The sequence below is a fragment of the Narcine bancroftii genome, chromosome 5, assembly GCF_036971445.1.
Source record: "Narcine bancroftii isolate sNarBan1 chromosome 5, sNarBan1.hap1, whole genome shotgun sequence".
Taxonomy (NCBI): Eukaryota; Metazoa; Chordata; class Chondrichthyes; order Torpediniformes; family Narcinidae; genus Narcine; species Narcine bancroftii.
Window position 1 is genome coordinate 187381060 of NC_091473.1, and position 19098 is coordinate 187400157.

A 19098-nucleotide genomic window follows, 5' to 3' on the forward strand; every position below is an offset into this window, starting at 1 on the left:
CAATGATGTTACAAACTGGGTCGTCCTGAGGTTTGGCTGATGTCCTTTACTGTTTTATTCCTGATTTTCAGCTTCATAAATGGGATTCTTTGAATTTCCTTGGCTCAACTCTGGTCCTCGTGTTGAAAAATGGTAACTATAAACTCCAAAGGCAATCAAAAGTTTAGCAGCAAGCCCAGCTCTCCAATAACTGCACCAATGAAGCCATTAAACATCCCCGAGTTCTCACAAACAATGAAGCCAAATTTCTCAAACATTAGGGTCCCTGAAATGAGGGGATTATGTATAAAAAGAGCTGTAACTTCTACATGGTCAAACCAAATAACCTTGAATGAAATCGGGAATGTGCACTTTAATCACGTGGTGAATTGTTTGATTACAAATTTAAAACTGTGGAGCACAGGGACAAATAAATGAAAAAAAAGTGTCTTTGTCCCAAAAATGATGGGAAGGCCCTGTATGAGTTTTTAGTCTATACGTGTGTTATGTCTGGTTTTGTGTCTGCGTGTTTTGCTCCGAGGAACGGAGAACGCTGTTTCATCGGGTTGCACTTGTACAATTAGATGGCAATAAACTTGACTGCCATCAGATTTCTGAATGGACAATGAACCCGAGGGCATTACCTCACATTTTCTATTTTTTGGCACTGATTCTTTTTTTAAATCTTGTGTTTACTGAATTGTAATTTATAGTAATTTTGCACCTCGTTCTGCACAATATTGCTTCCACGAAACAACAGATTTCATGGCAAACCTGATTCTGATTCTCAAACCTACTCTCCGGAATCTTGCAGCCGTGTCTGTTGGCCCCTGCCTCACCTACCAGTGGAAATGACTTTCCTGCCTCCGTTAGAATGGGGGCAAAGAGGTGGCAGGTGAAATATAACGTTGGGATGTGGATGGTCGTGGACTTTGGGGGAAGGAATTGACAGGCAGATGATTCCTTAGATGGGGAGACAATTCTAAATTGGGAGGGGTGGGGGTCCTCATGCAGGATACACTGGAGGTGAACCTCTAGGTTGAGTCAGTGGTGATGAAGGCAAATGCAGTGTATTTTTTAAATCTTTTAATTTTTCACACTATAAACCACATTGATCAAAATACATACATTTTCCTTTTCAAATATATACAGTGTCATTTTCTCCCCCCTCCCTCTTCCCATCCCACCTTCCCTACCTCCCCTCCCATTCATTTAAAGTACAGAATCTAAGATACATTAAACCCGTCAAACAATGTTGTCACTCAATAAAAACAAACAAGAAATTCCACTGAGTCAATTCTTTTCATTCCCTTCTCCTTCTGTCATTTTAGGTGGTAGATGTCCCCGATAGGTTTTCTCTATTATCTTTCATGTATGGCTCCCATATTTGTTCAAATATTGTAATATTATTTCTTAAATTATATGTTATTTTTTCTAATGGAATACATTTATTCATTTCTATATACCATTGTTGTATTCTCAAGTTATCCTCTAATTTCCAGGCTGACATAATACATTTTTTTGCTACAGCTAGGGCTATCCTAACAAATCTTTTTTGTGCACCATCCAAATCAAGTCCAAATTCTTTGTTTTTTATGTTACTTAGGAGGAAGATCTCTGGGTTTTTTGGTATATTGCTTTTTGTGATTTTAATTAATATCTGGTTTAGATCTTCCCAAAATTTTTTCACTTTCTCACATGTCCAGATTGCATGAATTGTTGTTCCCATTTCCTTTTTACAGCAAAAACATCTGTCAGATACTGTTGGGTCCCATTTATTTAACTTTTGAGGTGTAATATATAGCCTGTGTATCCAGTTATATTGTATCACACGTAACCTCGTATTTATTGTATTTCTCATAGTTCCTGAGCATAACTTCTCCCATGTTTCCTTCTTTATCTTTGTTTAGATCTTGTTCGATTTTTGTTTAGTTTTACCATTTGTTTCCTCATTCTCCTTTTCTTGTAGTTTAATATACATGTTTGTTATAAATTTTTTGATTATCATTGTGTCTGTAATCACATATTCAAAATTACTTCCCTCTGGTAACCTCAGATTGCTTCCAAATTTGTCGTTCAAGTAGGATTTCAGTTGGTAGTATGCCAACACTGTATCGTGAGTTATATTATATTTATCCTTCATTTGTTCAAAGGATAAAAATTTATTTCCTGAAAAACAATTTTCTATTCTTTTGATCCCTTTTTTCTCCCATTCTCTAAAGGAAAGGTTATCTATTGTAAAAGGGATTAGCTGATTTTGCGTCAGTATTAATTTTGGTAGTTGGTAATTTGTTTTATTCCTTTCTACATGAATCTTCTTCCAAATATTGAGCAGATGATGTAATACTGGAGAATTCCTACGTTGTACCAATTTTTCATCCCATTTATATAATATATGTCCGGGTATCTTCTCTCCTATTTTATCTAGTTCTAATCTAGTCCAATCTGGCTTTTCCCTTGTTTGATAAAAATCTGATAGGTATCTTAATTGTGCGGCTCTATAATAATTTTTAAAGTTTGGCAGTTGTAAGCCTCCTTGTTTATACCATTCTGTTAATTTATCTAGCACTATCCTCGGTTTCCACACTTTCCATAAAAAATTCCTTATTATTTTCTTTAACTCCTTGAAGTATTTCTCCATCAAGTGTATTGGCAATGCCTGAAATAGGTATTGTATCCTTTAGAAAATGTTCATTTTAATACAGTTTATCCTTCCTATTAGTGTTAGTGGTAAGTCTTTTCAATGCTCTAAGTCGTCCTGTAATTTTTTCATTAGTGGATAATAATTGAGTTTATATAGATGGCCGAGGTTTCTATTTATTTGTATACCTAGGTATCGCATTGCTTGCATTTGCCATCTGAATGGTGATTCTTTCTTAAATTTTGAGAAATCCGCATTATTCATTGGCATTGCTTCACTTTTATTTGCGTTAATCTTGTATCCCGACACTTCTCCATATTCCTTCAATTTCTTATGTAATTCTTTTATTGATATTTCTGGTTCTGTTAAGTATACTATAACATCATCTGCAAATAAACTGATTTTATATTCCTTGTCTTCTATTTTTATCCCTTTTTTTTATTTTCTGTTCTTATCAGTTCTGCTAGTGGTTCTATGGCTAACGCGAACAATAAGGGTGATAGTGGGTATCCCTGCCTTGTTGATCTGCTTAAGTTAAATTGTTTTGATATATATCCATTTACTGTCACTTTCGCCAATGGCCCCTTATATAATGCTTTAATCCAATTAATATATTTCTCTGGTAAGCTGAATTTTTGTAGTACTTTGAATAAATAATTCCATTCTACTCTGTCAAAGGTCTTCTCTGCGTCTAAAGCCACCGCTACCGTTGGAACTTTATTTCCTTTTACTGCATGAATTAAGTTAATAAATTTACAAATATTGTCTGTTGTTCGTCTTTTTTTAATAAATCCAGTTTGGTCTAGATTTACTATTTTTGGTATATAGTCGGCTAATCTGTTTGCTAATAGTTTAGCTATTATCTTATAATCTGTGTTAAGTAAAGATATTGGTCTATATGACACTGGTGCGAGTGGATCTTTCCCTGTCTTTGGTATTACTGTAATTATTGCTGTTTTGCATGAATCTGGTAAGCTTTGTGTTTTGTCAATCTGGTTGATTACTTCCAGGAGGGGAGGAATTAATAAATCTTTAAATGTTTTATAGAATTCTATTGGGAATCCATCCTCTCCTGGTGTTTTATTATTCGGTAGTTTTTTTTATTATCTCTTGTATTTCTACTATTTCAAATGGTTCTGTTAATTTATTTTGTTCCTCTATTTGTAATTTTGGTACTTCAATTTTAGTTAGAAATTCATCTATTTTGTCTTCTTTCCCTTCGTTTTAAATTTGGTATAATTGTTCGTAGAATTCTCTGAAGTTTTCATTAATCTCCGTTGGATTATATGTGATTTGCTTGTCTTTATTCCTTGATGCCAATACCATTCTCTTAGTTTGTTCTGTCTTAAGCTGCCATGCTAGAATTTTGTGCGTTTTTCTCCTAGTTCATAATATTTCTGTTTTGTCTTTGTTATTTTCTTATCCACCTGATATATTTGTAGTGTTTCATATTTTATTTTTTTATCTGCCAATTCTCTTCTTTTAGTTGTGTCTTCCTTCATTGCTAATTCTTTTTCTATATTTGCTATTTCCCTTTCCAACTGCTCTGTTTCCTAATTGTAGTCCTTCTTCATCTTGGTTACATAACTTATTATTTGCCCTCTGATGAACGCTTTCATTACGTCCCATAGTATAAACTTATATTTTACTGATTCCGTATTTATTTCAAAGTACATTTTAATTTGTCGTTCAATGAATTCTCTAAAATCCTGCCTTTTAAGTAGCATGGAGTTTAATCTCCATCTATACATTCTTGGAGGGATGTCCTCTAACTCTATTGTCAATATCAGGGGTGAGTGGTCCGATAATATTCTAGCTTTATATTCTGTTTTTCTCACTCTGTCTTGCATGCGAGCTGATAACAGGAATAGGTCTATCCTTTTTTTTTAAATTTTTTATTTTTCACTCCATAAATCACATTAGCCATGATATACACTATTTCTTTTTCACACATATACAGTGACTTTTTCTCCCCCCCCCTCCCTCCTCCCAAGCCACCCCCCCACCCCCCCCCTCTCATCCATTTTAGGTATACAATCTAGGTTGCATTAAGCCAGTCAGACAATGTTGTCATTCAACAAAAATACACCAGAAATTCTACTGAGTCCATTCTTTTCTTTCCTTCTCCTTCCATCAACTTAGGTAATGTTTGTCCCCGGTAGGTTTTCGCTATTGTATTTAATGTAAGGCTCCCATACTTGTTCGAATATTTCAATATTATTTCTTAACCTATATGTTATTTTTTCTAATGGAATACATTTATTCATTTAAATTTAGTAGTTTCTTCCTTTTAATTTGGTTATGTATTCCATTAATATTTAAAGTCATATAGTTCAGCGTAGCCCTTTTATATTTTGTTAATCTTCTCTTTCCGTTTTTCCATCATTACCTTTCCTCCTTTTCCATTTCTGTTTTCTTATTTTCAACTCTTTATAAGACAACATTCCTACAACATCCAACATTTTCCTTATTCTCCTATTTCTATCTTCTTTATCCCCAATCTCCCCTTCCCCTCCTGAGTTGTCCTTTATCCCTTGTCGGACAACCACATCTCCCCTCTCCATTTGGATTTGCGAATCCACTCGCAAGCGTCAACCGATTTTGCAGTGACCGCTATTTCCCCCCACCCCGCCCCCCCAGAAAAGATTTCACTTTTCATATGTCACAAAGGTCACTCTTTTAATTCCCTCCTTATTCTCTCTATTCCATTACCTTCCCTTATTAATTCTTGTCTATACTATCTATATTTTCCTCTAAGTACAGATACATTCACGTATGCACATTGTCTCTATTCACTCTTATACCTCTTTACCCGCATACATATCAATCGTGATCATTTTTACTCTCATTACCCGTCTTCATCCCTCAGTCTATTTTTGTCTTTACCCACATACATATCAATCGTGATCATTTTTACTCTCATTACCCGTCTTCCTCCCTCAGTCTATTTTTGTAATTGTTCTGCAAATTTTCGTGCTTCTTCTGGATCCGAGAATAGTCTGTTTTGTTGTCCTGGAATAAATATTTTCAATACCGCTGGATGCTTTAGTATAAATTTATACCCTTTCTTCCATAAAATCGCCTTTGCTGTATTGAACTCTTTTCTCTTCTTTAGGAGTTCAAAACTTATATCTGGATAAATGAAGATTTTTTGCCCTTTATACTCCAGTGGTTTGTTGCCCTCTCTTACTTTTTCCATTGTCTTCTCCAGTACCTTTTCTCTTGTAGTATATCTTAGGAATTTTACTACAATAGATCTTGGTTTTTGTTGTGGTTGTGGTTTAGAGGCCAATACTCTATGTGCCCTTTCTATTTCCATTTCTTGCTGTAGTTCTGGACATCCTAGGGTCTTAGGGATCCACTCTTTTATAAACTCCCTCATATTCTTGCCTTCTTCATCTTCCTTAAGGCCCACTATCTTTATGTTATTTCTTCTGTTATAATTTTCCATTGTATCTATTTTTTGAGCTAGTAGTTCTTGTGTCTCTTTAGTTTTTTATTAGATTCCTCCAATTTCTTTTTTAAGTCTTCTACCTCCATTTCTGCTGCTACTGCCCGCTCTTCCATCTTGTCCATTTTCTTTCCCATTTCTGTTAAGGTCATCTCTATTTTATTCATTTTCTCTTCTGTGTTGTTTATTCTTTTTCTTAAATCATTAAATTCCTGTGTTTGCCATTCTTTAAATGACTCCATGTATCCTTTAATAAGAAAAAGTACCTTCTTTATCTTGCCTTTCTTTTCTTCTTCTATTTCACTGTACTCTTCCTCTTCTTCTTCCTCTGGGTTGGCCATCTGTTGTTTCTTTGTTGCCCTTTCCTTCTCTTCTTTCTTGTTTCCATTGTCTTCTGTGTTCTCTTCTTGCTGCAGGTGTTCTGCAGCTGTCGTTGCCGGCTGTGGAGATCGACTCCCCAGCTGGTCCCCCCTCCCGTCGGTGTGTTTTTTTTCATGCGCGGTTGCGCACTTTTACTCGGCTCAGCGAGCCATTTTTGTAGTCCATTATTTACCAACCTGAGGGAGCGGGTTTCTCTCTCTGCAGCGGGCCTCTTCGGACAGGTAAGGCATTCACCTTTTTCCTCCTTTGTCTTCTCTTCCTCTCTTCTTACCGTTGCTTTCGATTTTTCTTTTTTTGTCGCCATCTTCTTTCCACCTTTATACTCACTTTTCTGTAACTTTTATTTCTGTGCCTTTGTGTTTTCCTTTGTTTTTCCCGACTTTTCTGGAGAGGGCTGGAGTTCACCGTCCGGCCACTACTCCATCATGTGACTCCTCCGAATAGGTCTATCCTTGAGTATGTTTTGTGTCTACCCGAATAATAAGAATATTCCTTTTCCTTTGGGTATTGTTTCCTCCATATATCCAAAAGTTACATTTCTTGCATCGATTTAATTATAAATTTGGTTACTTTGTTCTTTCTGTTAATTTTTTTCCCAGTCTTATCCATGTTTGAATCCAAATCAAGGTTGAAATCCCCTCCTATTAGCATGTTCCCTTGCGTGTCTGCTATCTTCAAAAAATATCTTGCATAAATTTTTGATCTTCTTCGTTAGGTGAATATACATTGAGTAAATTCCAAAACTCCGAATATATCTGACATTTTATCATTACATATCTCCCTGCTGGATCTATTATTTCCTCTTCTATTTTATTTGGTACATTTTTACTGATTAATATAGCTACTCCTCTAGCTTTTGAATTATATGATGCTGCTGTTACATGTCCTACCCAATCTCTCTTTAATTTCTTGTGCTCCATTTCAGTTAAGTGTGTTTCTTGCATGAATGCTATATCAATTTTTTCTTTTATCAGTAAATTTAGCAGTTTCTTCCTTTTGATTTGGTTATGTATTCCGTTAATATTTAAAGTCATATAGTTCAACATAGCCATTTCATACTTTGTTTATCTTTCCTTTCCGTTTCCTCATCATCACCTTTCCTTCTCATCCATTTCTGCTTTCTTGTTTTGAACACTTTATAAGACAACATTTCTAAAACATCAAACATTTCCCTTATTCTCCTATCTAAAATTTCTTTAACCCCACTATCCCCTCCCCTTCCTGAGTTGCCCTTTATCCCTTGTCGGGCAACCACAACTCCCCTCTCCATTTGGATTTGTGAATTCACTCGCAAGCATCAACTGATTTCGCAGTGACCGTAACTCCTCCCCACCCAGCCCCCCCAGAAAAGACTTTAATTTTCATATACAACAAAGGTCACTCTCTTAATTCCCTCCTTACTTCCTCTCTTCCCTTTATTTCCCTTATTAATTCTTATCTATACTCTATATATTTTCCTTTAAATATGCATACACTCATGTACACACATATATACATACACATACACATACACACACACACACACATATATATATATTTATATATATACCCATATACACACATACATATAGTTCGTGGTCATTTTTGCTCTCGTTACATGTCTTCATCTCTCTGTCTATTTTGTAGTTGTTCTGCAAATTTTCGTGCTTCCTCCGGATCCGAGAATAGCCTGTTTTGCTGCCCTGGAATAACTATTTTAAGTACCGCTGGGTACTTTAGCATAAATTTATATCCTTTTTTCCATAAGATCGCTTTTGCTGTATTAAACTCCTTTCTCTTCTTCAGAAGTTCAAAACTTATGTCTGGATAGAAAAATTTTTTTTGACCTTTGTATTCCAGTGGCTTTTTGTCTTCTCTTATTTTCTTCATTGCTTTCTCCAATATATTTTCTCTTGTTGTATATCTTAAGAATTTTACTAAAATTCTTCTATTATAATTTTCCATTATATCTATCTTCTGAGTTAACAGCTCTTGTGTCTCTTTAACTTCTTTATTAGATTCTTCTAATTTCTCTTTTACTCCTCTATTTCCATTTCTACAGCTGTTTCTTGTTCTTCCACCTTGTCCACTCTTTTTCCTATATCTGACATGACCATCTCTAATCTATTCATTTTTTCTTCTGTACTTTTAATTCTTCTTTTTATTTCACTAAATTCTTGTGATTGCCATTCTTTTACTGATTCCATATATTCTTTAAAAAAAAATATCCATTGTCTTGCCTTTCACTTCTTCTTTCATTTCTCTGTGTTCTTCTTCTTCCTCTGGGTTGGTCATCTGTTGTTTCCTTGATTTCTTTTTACTCTCTTCTTTCTTGTTCTTGTTGTTTTCTATGTTCTCTTCTTGTTGTTGTGCTGTGGCTATCATTCTCAGCTGTGGAGATCGACTCCTCAGCTGGTTCCCCCTCCCGTCAGTGTTTTTGTAGTCCCGAGCTCGGGACTTCGACTGACTTGAGGGAGCGGGCTTCTCTCTCCACAGCAGGCCTCCTCGGACAGGTAAGGCCTTCACCTTCTTCTTCCGATGTCTTTTCTTCTTCTCTTCTTCCCATTGCTTTCGACTTTTCTTTCTTCGCTGCCATTTTCTTCCCACCTTTACTATCACTTTATTTTAATTTTTGTGTTTGTGCCTTTGTGTTTTCAGTGTTTTTTTTAAACTTTTCCGGAGAGGGCTGGTGTTCCCTGACCGGCCACTACTCCATCACGTGACTCCTCCCAAGGCGAATGCAGTGTTGACGTTCATTTCTAGAGGGATGGGATACAAGAGCAGGGATGTGAAGTTTCTGTAAAGCACTGATGAGCCCACACGTGGAGACTGAGTATAGGTTTGGCCACCGCATTTGAGTAAAGATGTGCTGGCGTTGGGGAGGGTTTGAAGAAGATTTACTAGAATGAGACCAGGAATGGTAGGGTTAGTTTATCAGGAATGATTGGCGGCTCTTGGACTGGACTCGAAGGTTGAGGGCGGACCTTCTTGAGGCATTTTGAATGCTGAAAGACTTGGACAGAGTAGATGTAGCCAGGATGTTCCCACATGGGAAGGGAATCCAGGGCAGAACTTCAGGATAAAAGGGCATCAATTAAAACAGAGATGCAGAAAAATCTCTTTCATCAGAGAGTTGTGAGTCTGTGAAACTTGTAGTCACAGGCAGCTGTGGAAGCGAGGTAATTGGGTGTATTTAAGGCAGAGATTGTCAGGTATTAGATCAGTCAGGGCATCGAGCATTATGGGGAGAAAGATGATGAGTGGGGGATGGACCAGCCTATGATTAGAATGGCGGGACAGACTTCTGCTTTGATATCTTGCAATCTCATCGACTCTGCTCCAGACCCAGCTGAGGCCTGAGGCAGATCAGTTATGATGGCAAGGAAAGGGGCTGAATTGAGAGGAGAAGTGGCCAGCTTTCTCCTGCCTGTTGACCACCTCACTGCAGGTCTTTTCTGTTCATGGCTGTCCCATTGTTATGAAGCTTCAAGTTGTGGGGCAGAGGGATCTCAGAGTACAGGAACATAGAACCTTACAGATTCTTTTATTGTCAGGTAATAAAACAAAAAAAACCCACAAAATTACCTTTAATCCACCGTAAGGCAGACAAAGATTTGCCATCAGATCTAATTGCCCAGCCGCCCTTACAGTCAGAGAAAGAGAAGCAAAGGAGAGGTCCCCCCCTACCCTCCAGAGCCACTGAGTGTCCGTGGATTTGCCTCCAGTGCTCCCGCTGTCTCTTCAGCCACACATTCTCCCTGTGTCTGCATGGTTTCCTCTGGGTGCTCCAGTTTCCTCCCAAAAATGTACCGGGGTTGGGGGGGGGGGGATTGTAGGTCAATTTGGGTGTAATTGGGCAGCATGGGTTCATGAGCCAATAAGGTGCCATATGTCAAAATGAACACCCACCAATCCTGAAGTTGCGTCGTCTTGTCCTCGACTCTTCTACTGTGGGGGAACAACTATTCTGTCCATGCCTTTCAATGTTCAAACTGTTTCAATGAGATCCCCCCCCCCCCCTCACCCCACCTCGCTCTCCTAAATCCTAGCAGGCTGAGGCCTTTTAAACACTCTTCATATGATAAGCTTTCTGTTCCTGCAGTCATCCTTGTGAACCTTCTCTGAACCCTCTCCAACATCAGCACATCCTTTCTTAAAGAAGGAGCCCAAAACTGCTCACAATTCTCCAAGTGACGTCTCACCAGCACCTTGTAAAGCCTCAACTTTTGGATTGGGAGAGTTAAACATTAAAAAAAAACAATACAGTTTGTTTCAAGTTGTGGTGAAGGTGGCAGAGGGATGGGTAGAACAAAGGAAATAGCTCGCAAAGGGTGAGGCCAGGGTTGCTGTGGGGATAAGTTGTTAGGGAGTGACCATAAGACAAAGCTCTGTCGGGTCTTGCAAAATCGAAGAAAAGTCAGGCTGAGAGAGTGTGACTCGGTAGAAGGTGGAAGTATTTCCATGTGACCATTTGAGTTCTAATTGGGGCGGCACGTTTGGCAGGGCAGTCAGTGCAACGCCTTTACAGCGCCAGTGATCAGGACCGGGGTTGGAATTCCACGGTGTCTGTAAGGAGTTTGTACGTTCTCTCTGCGTGGGCTTTCCCCCGGGGGCTCCGGTTACCTTTCACCATTCAGAACACCATTATTGGCGTACAGAAGAATCAGATGGGATCTCACTGAAATATTTCCAATGCTGAAACGATCGGACAGAGTCGATTCAAATGTTTCCCTTGGTGGGTGAATCCAGGACAAGAGGGCACGGTCTTATAATTAGAAAGTACCCATTTAAAACGAAGGAGAAATTTCTTTAGCCAGAGGGTCGTGGATTTGTGGCATTTGTTGCCACGTGCAGCTGTGGAGGCCCGATCATTGGGGGAGATTGATAGGTATCCAATTAGTCAGGGTATTAAGGGATATGGGGAAAAGGCTAGAATTTGGATGGAAGAACGGTTTAGCTCAGGGTGAATTAGATGGGCCGATTGGCCTACTTCTGTTCATTTGTCTTGCGATCCACAACACCTCCAGCAAACTCACTGACCTGTGATCTCCGACAACCTTCCATCACGACACCATCCATGGCACTTCCAACCTTCGCATCATCTGCTCTCAGGTTGAGCTGTGGCCCTCCCGCAGAAGAGGGCCCTGGCAGGGGTGGGCCTGTTCGAAGTCCCCTCCCCCTGCCCTGCGTCCGTAACCCACCCTCACCAACCTTGTGCGCAAAATGATGAGGAGGGGACGCACAAGCAGAGCTCGTTGGGTGAGACGGGAACGAGCGGACACGGGTTAAGGGTGAAAGGGGAGAAGTTTAGGGGGGAACGTCTTCGCGCAGGAAGTGAGGAACAAGTGGAATTGGTGAATGCGGACTCGATTTTGTTATTTGAGAAAGATTTGGGTCGGTACGTTTACCACAACAGACCCAGTTCGAATCTGGTGCTGTCAGGAGTTTGTAAGTTCTCCCTGTGTTTCCTGTTCAAAACAGACCAGGGGTGGCAGATCAGTTGGGCAGCATGAGCTTGTGGGCTGGAAGGGCCTGTCACCAGGTTGTAGATCTGTACGTGGATGGGAGGGATATGGTCTTGGCTCAGGACTAAGCAGAATAGCAGGGCCTGTTTCTCTGCTGTCTTGTTCAAGGACTCTATAGTTCACCCCCTCCTCCCTTCTCGCCACAGCCTGCAGGCGGAAAGAAGAGGAACACATGTCCAGGGGCGACCAGGAACGCCTGCCAAAGAAACACCGGCTGATCTTCACAGACGTGCAGCGTCGTACACTCCTCGCCATCTTCAGGGAGAACCCTCGCCCCAACAGGGAGCTCCAGGTGACCATCGCACGCCAGCTGGGGCTGGAGATCGCCACCGTGGCCAACTTCTTCATGAACTCTCGACGGCGAAGCTCGGACAAGTGGTCGGAGGAGGGGGGAGCGCGAGGTCCTACCGGAGGAGGCCACTCCTGAGCCTTGGGACAAGCGGGGTGGGTGGGAGAGGCGGACAGGAGGACAGCAAAGTCTTCAAAGCCACACGCCCCTTTCCGCCTTCCTCGTGGCTCACAAGTGACAGGGAGGGGAGGGTCGTCCACAAGGTCGTTCGTTGCCGCCTGTGGACTGTGTTGAGTGGTGTGGGCCAAACGTAGGCCAATGGGGCTGGCTCTTCAGTGATCGGTCAGCGGGGGGCGGAAACGCTTCAACACTGAACCGCTCTCTTCCGTCCGGACCGAGCCAGACAGCACGGAAACAGCCCCTTCGGCCCAACTTGCCTAAATGTCCCACCCACACTGGTCCCACCTGTCTGCGTTCGGCCCCATATCCCTCTAAACCAACCATTCTCAACCTTTTTTTTTTGGCTTTGCACCCCCCCCCCACCTTCCATTTTTGATCACGGGCCCCCTTTCCCCGAGAAGCAGTCAGGTTTTGATTTCTTCTCTCCTACAGACGAGGTGAAAAGAAATCAAGGTTTTTACTTAAATGTGCTTGAGAATGGCTGCTCTAAACCCCGTCCTATTCATGTATACGTCCAAATCTTTCTTGTGCTTTGCAACACCACCTCCGGCAGCCCGTTCCACACACACACACCACCCTCTGAGTAAAACAGGTAACCCTCAGGTTTCTATTAAATCTCTCCCCCCCACCCCCCCCACTTAAACCTCTAGTTCCCGATTCCCTGACTCCGGGCGTTCACCCGATCTATCCCTCTCCTGATGCTGTCGGCCTCTGTGAGGTCACCCCTCGTCCTCCTGAGGAATACAGCCTCAACGGGGGGGGGGGGAGGTCCATTTCCTGCAGGCCCTCTCGATCTGAGGCTTCTCTCAGCCCACCCTCGACCCAACTATTCCTTCCCCCTACCTTCAAATGAAATTTCCAGTAGAGGTCCACTCCTCTTTCCAGGAATCTGGGAATCCAGTGCGACGTCCTGTTGCTAGTTCCGATTGACATTTTTCCAGTGTCCCCGGAACGCAGAGCAGTACCTCTCAGGCCCTTCTGTCCAAGCTGTGCTGACCCACATAAATCTACACCACCATCCATCTAACCCCTCCCTCCCTCATACCCAGAACTCTATTTCTTGCGTCCACGTGCCTGTTTCAGCATTTCGGGCACACACTGTGTTTAAAAAAAAGACGTCTCCCCTAAACTTACCTTCCCTCACCTTGCACAGATGTCCTCCCGGATTTGTAATTATTGTCCCGGGAAACAGGCGCTGGCCGACCTCGCCTCTCATAATCTCGTGGACCCCTATTCAGTCTCCTCTCATCCTCCTTCGCTCCAAGGAGAAAGGTCCCAGCTCAGCCTCCCGTTCTCCAATCCAGGCAATGTCCTGGTACATCTCCCCCGCACCCTCCCCAGAGCACCCGCGTCCTTCCTGTAACGAGGCGACCAGAACTGAACGCATCCACCTTTACCTCCTGTGGACGCTGCGAGACTGGCCGAGTTCCTCCATTATTCACTGTGTGTGTTTTTACTGCAGTCACAGCGTCTGCAGGCTTTCGTGTTTCACTCCAAAGTGTGGTCCCAGTAGAATTTTGTCGAGCGGCAACGTCACCTCACAGCTCTTGAACTCAATGTCCAACACAGCATAGGCCTTCTTAACCATTTAACAATTTACAGTATGGAAACAGGCCATCTCGACCCTTCTAGTCCGCACTGATTTACGTTAACTCCACTAATTTCACCTACCCACTCCCTTGCCCATAACCCTCCAACCCCCTAACATCTAACCTCTTAGATTTGATCCTGCTGCAAACACCTCTTCCGGAGGTTCATTCCACTCAGTCACTACTCTTTGAGTGAAGAAGCTTCCTCTTACATTACTCCTAAAGTTTTGCCCCCTAACCCTTAACATGATCCCTCGTTCCAATCTCCCCTACCCTCAGGGGAAAGAGCCTATTCACATCTATTCTATTCCCTTCATAATTTTAAATACCTCTATCAAATCCCCCCCCCCCCCTCAACCTTCTATGCTCCAATGAATAAAGACCCAGTCTACTCAATCTTTCTCCGTATTCTAGATACTGTAATCCAGGCAGCATTTTTTGTAAACATCTTTTGCACCCTCTCTACCTTATTTATATCTTTCCTATAATTTGGGGACCAGAACTGCACACAGTACTCTAAACTTGGCCTCACCTAATGCCTTAAACAGTCTCAATATCACCTCCTAGCTCCTATATTTTATGCTATGATTTATAAAGGCCAGCATACCAAAAGCCTTCTTCACCACCCTATCTACATAGGAATCCACCTTCAAAGAAGATGAACCATTATTCCAAGATCTCTCTGTTCCTCTACATTCCTCAATGCCCTCCCCTTCATTGCGACATTCTGTTTTGGTTATTCTACCCAAAATGAAGCACCTCACACTTATCTACATTAAACTCCATCTGCCACCTTTCAGCCCACCTTTCCAAACAGTCCAAATCCTTCTTCAGTCCACGAAAACCCTCCTCACTATCCACAACTCCCCCTACTTTGTATCATCCACCTTTTCAACTTGTGTAACTTGGAGCCCAAGATCTCTCGGACCCTCCACACTGTTAAGAAACCTGGCATTGACCACGTATTCCATCTTCAATATGCATCTCCTACAATGCATCACTTCACACTACTTTACAGCCCAGTGGAAGACAATTCCAGCCATTGAACTCTGTGCTGCCCAATTACTTCCAAATTAACCTCCAACCCATATGTTTTTGGAGGGTAAAGGAAACCCACTGGAGACATGGGAAGAGCGTACAAGCTCCAAACAGAGAGCATAGGATTCAGACCCCAGTTCTCTGGCGTTGCAATAGCATCATGTTAACTGCTACACTTAGCTGGGGCTCTAGAACTTGGAGATATGACACAGACCGGGAGATCGTTTCGTGGAGCAACTTCCATCTGTCCACTGTCTGCACTAAAGGGGACCTCTTGGTGGCCAATCCCACCCTCATATGTCTGTTCACTGCCAACATGAGACCACTCGCAAATTGGAGGAACCTCGTATTCCATCTGCGCACCCTCCAACCAGAATGCATCAACATCAACTCCTCCAGTTTCCATTAACCTTCCCCCCCCACCCACCTCTCCCTAAACCTCAGTCTCCTTTCCTCCAGCTTCCCACTCCAGTTGGCATGTACTCCCCTGCCCCTTCCCCTCCCTCCCTCCTCTCCTGCTTCCTCCTTCCTCTCCTCCCCTTTCCCCTTCCACTCTCCCCTCTCTCCTCACCCTCCCTCCTCCCCTGCCTTCCTTCTCTCCTCCCCTCCCACTGGCCCTTCCTCCCAACTCTCCTCCCCCCCACTGCCCCTTCCTCTCTCCTCTCCTCCCCCCCACTACCCCTTCCTCCCTCCTCTCTGTCACATTTGTGGCCCGAATTGTGAAGTTAATAAAACATTAAACACAAGTTTTATCAGGTAAATTTCTCAGGGTCTTTATTCACTTTCCAGTTTCCTTTGTTCTCCTGCTTGTGCTCTTATCTCCCTCTCATACCACGTGACTTCCGGTACATCTCATACATATTCATTATCATGACATCCCTCCTTTAATCAGAAATAAACTTTACCTTCACTTACCAATATCCCTCGGAAACATACAAACATCGTAACTAATGGTAATACATAAAATTTACTTCCTACAGCACTCATACATGCACTTTATGATATAAGATTGAATACTGTCCCAAAGTTCTTATTAAAACTATAGCACAAAGTCTTCGTATCATTTGGGCACTTTCCGGTTTCGTTTCGGCCTGCCTGCTATATTGTCTTCGCTTCTCAGTTGTTCACTCTCAGCGTCGGAAATACTACTCGCCATGGCTTCGGGTGTTTCTGGCGCTCTAGTCACTTCTTCAGGAGTGCTGGTAACTGCCTCTGGAACATCATCAGGTCTCTCAGTTTCAGCATCTTGTATTGGCCTTTCAACCTCTTCGCTCGATGTATCTCTGGACTGGTACCTTTTTACACCTGAGACATTTCTCTTATACAGGACTCCAGTCGGAGACTTGACTGTCACCATACTGCCACTTCTGGATACGACAGTATAGGGTTGATGGTAATAAGGTGTGTCTAGCTTACCACTAGTTTCATGCCTCACTAGAACATTATCTCCTGGCATGATGTCTGAGTACTTGGCTCCACGTTTCGAATCTGTGTACGGCCTTGCTGCACCTTTCTTTTCAGCATCATGGTCCCTTATCTCCTGGTCGTCTCGGATTTCCGTTATTTCTGGCATTTTCGTGCGGATTTTTCTCCCAAAAAATGCTTCTGCAGGACTTTTTCCAGTGGTTGCATGAGGCGTTGCTCGATAGACAGCCACATAAGATAGCAATGCTTCTTGCCAATTTTGTCCTTCAGCGTGTGCAATCCTCAACCGTTTTTCAATGGTCTGATTTTGTCTCTCTACTTCTCTGTTGGCTTGCGACCATTTCGGAGTTACTTTATGATGGTGGATACCTGTGGTCCTCATGTATTCCGCAAATGTCTCTGAAATGAATTGTGGACCATTGTCAGAGTATAATGTAACAGGTAATCCATATCTTGCGAATATCTCTGCTAATGCTTGTATTGTTTTTTCAGTGGTTGTGGACTTCAAGACCATGTACTCATAGTATCTACTGTAGTAATCTATCACTACCATAATTGATTCACCCGTCGGTAAAGGTCCAAGAAAATCAACAGCTACGTCGATCCATGGTCCTGTTAGGAGTTGCGTACTCTGGATCGGTTCTGGCGGATTACTCCTACTTGTGATTTGACATCCATGACAAGTTTTAACAAATTTCTCTGCATCTTTATCACAACCTGGCCACCATACCTTGGTCCTGAGGTTTTGCTTGGTACCAACAATACCTAGGTGTCCTTCATGCGCTAAGGATATGATCTTCGGTCTCAATCTTTGTGGTATCACCAATCTGCAACCTCTTAATACACACTGTCCGATGCAACAAAGTTCGTCTCTAATGGGAATGTAAGCCTTGTGAGTACACTTGTCCCATTGTCCACTCTGTATGCATTCTCTTACTTCCCTGAGTTCTGGATCACGTTCGGATTCTCTCTCGACTTCCTTTGTAGTCACAGCTTTTGGTGTCGACTGAATAGCTACGAAGCGTACAAAACTCTCTGTTTCTGTTCCCAATTCTGACTTGGATTGTGGACCACCATCCTTCACCAATCTGGACAGCGGATCTGCAATGTTTGTTTTCCCTGCAATGTGGATTACTTTATATTTGTAGGGTTGTAGTCTGAGTACCCATCTTTCTATTCTGGCACATGGTTTGGATCTAGGTGCATAGATCACCTCTAATGGCTTATGATCTGTGATGAGTTCAAATTCAATGCCGTATAAATATGCATGGAACCTCTCACAGGCCCATACAAGTCCAAGTGCTTCTTTCTCTGTCTGAGAGTATCTTCTTTCCACATCTGATAACGATCTGCTGGCATAGGCAATGATTCTTGGTCCTCCATCATGCATCTGGACCAACACGGCTCCTAAACCAACTGGGCTGGCATCCGCTATGACTTTGGTTGATGCCGCCGGATCGTAATATCCAAGAGTTTTTGCATCTGTCAGGCTTTGCTTCAGCGCTGTGAACGCTTTCTTCTGCTCAGATCCAAAATGAAATGGTACACCTTTCCTGGTTAGTTTCCTTAGTGGTTCTGCCACTGTAGCGAAATTAGGAATGAACTTTGCACAAAAATTGACCAATCCCAGGAAAATCCTCACCTCTGTTGCGTTCTGAGGTGCACGTGCCTCTGCGATAGCTTTCACCTTGGCCTCTGCAGGGTTTAGTCCTTCCCGTGTAAGTCTGTGTCCCATGAAGTCCATTTCTGACACACCGAACTGGCACTTGTTTCCATTCACGGTAAGGCCTGCCTCCTGTAGTCTAGATAGTACTCGCCTCAACCATTTGTCATGCTCTTCTTTCGTTGGTGCATGGACTATGATGTCATCAGAAATGTTGGCAACTCCAGGAATGCCTTGAATCACTCGATGGATTTCATACTGGTAGATCTCCGAAGCTGCATTAATTCCAAATGATAGTCTCTTGTAACGATACAATCCACAGTGAGTCACAAATGTAGTTACATCTCGGGAACCTGGATCCAGCTCTGATTGATGATAGCCCCATTTCAGATCAATTTTTGAGAATACCTTGCTGGTAGTTAGTTCTTGAAGTATTTCCTCCACTGTTGGTATAGGGTGTCGTTCTCTAATTATAGCTTCATTGGCCATTCTCATGTCAACACATAGTCTTATGTCACCCATTGGTTTGGGCACAATCACTACGGGACTGACTCATTGTGTCGAATGTTCTACCGGTTCAATAATGTCTTGTTCGATCAATTCTTTAATTTTGTCTTCGACTTTCCCACGAAGTCCAAACGGAGTTTGGCGCATTGGTTGTGTCTTGGGTTTGACCGTTTCATCTACCGCTAGCTTCAATTGTCGACCTTTCAGCTTTCCTACTCCTTGAAAGACTGCGGGAAATTCTTGCTTCATATCCTCGTATGACTGAATTGAATTGACACAAGCTCCAATATGAAGTATTGCCAGGTCTTGCGCTGTGCTTCTACTCAGCAATGGTTCTCCCCTCTCTTCTATAACCATAAACTCTGCTTCGGTGTACTTATCTCCAGCTTCAACAGTTGCAGTAAAACATCCAATGGTCTGCAATGGCTTGGTTGCTGTGTATGGATACAGT

General features: G+C 42.2%; 1 protein-coding gene across 1 annotated transcript in view; it reads left to right on the plus strand.

Annotated features, from left to right (window-relative positions):
* Positions 1 to 12383, plus strand: part of LOC138765402 (hepatocyte nuclear factor 6-like) — a 29708-nt gene extending 17325 nt beyond the window's left edge. The window contains exons 2-3 of the mRNA XM_069942444.1: positions 1586 to 1600; positions 12103 to 12383. Of these exons, the coding sequence (XP_069798545.1) occupies positions 1586 to 1600; positions 12103 to 12383 (296 nt within the window). The remainder of the gene's footprint in view (positions 1 to 1585; positions 1601 to 12102) is intronic.
* The last annotated feature ends 6715 nt before the right edge of the window (positions 12384 to 19098 follow it).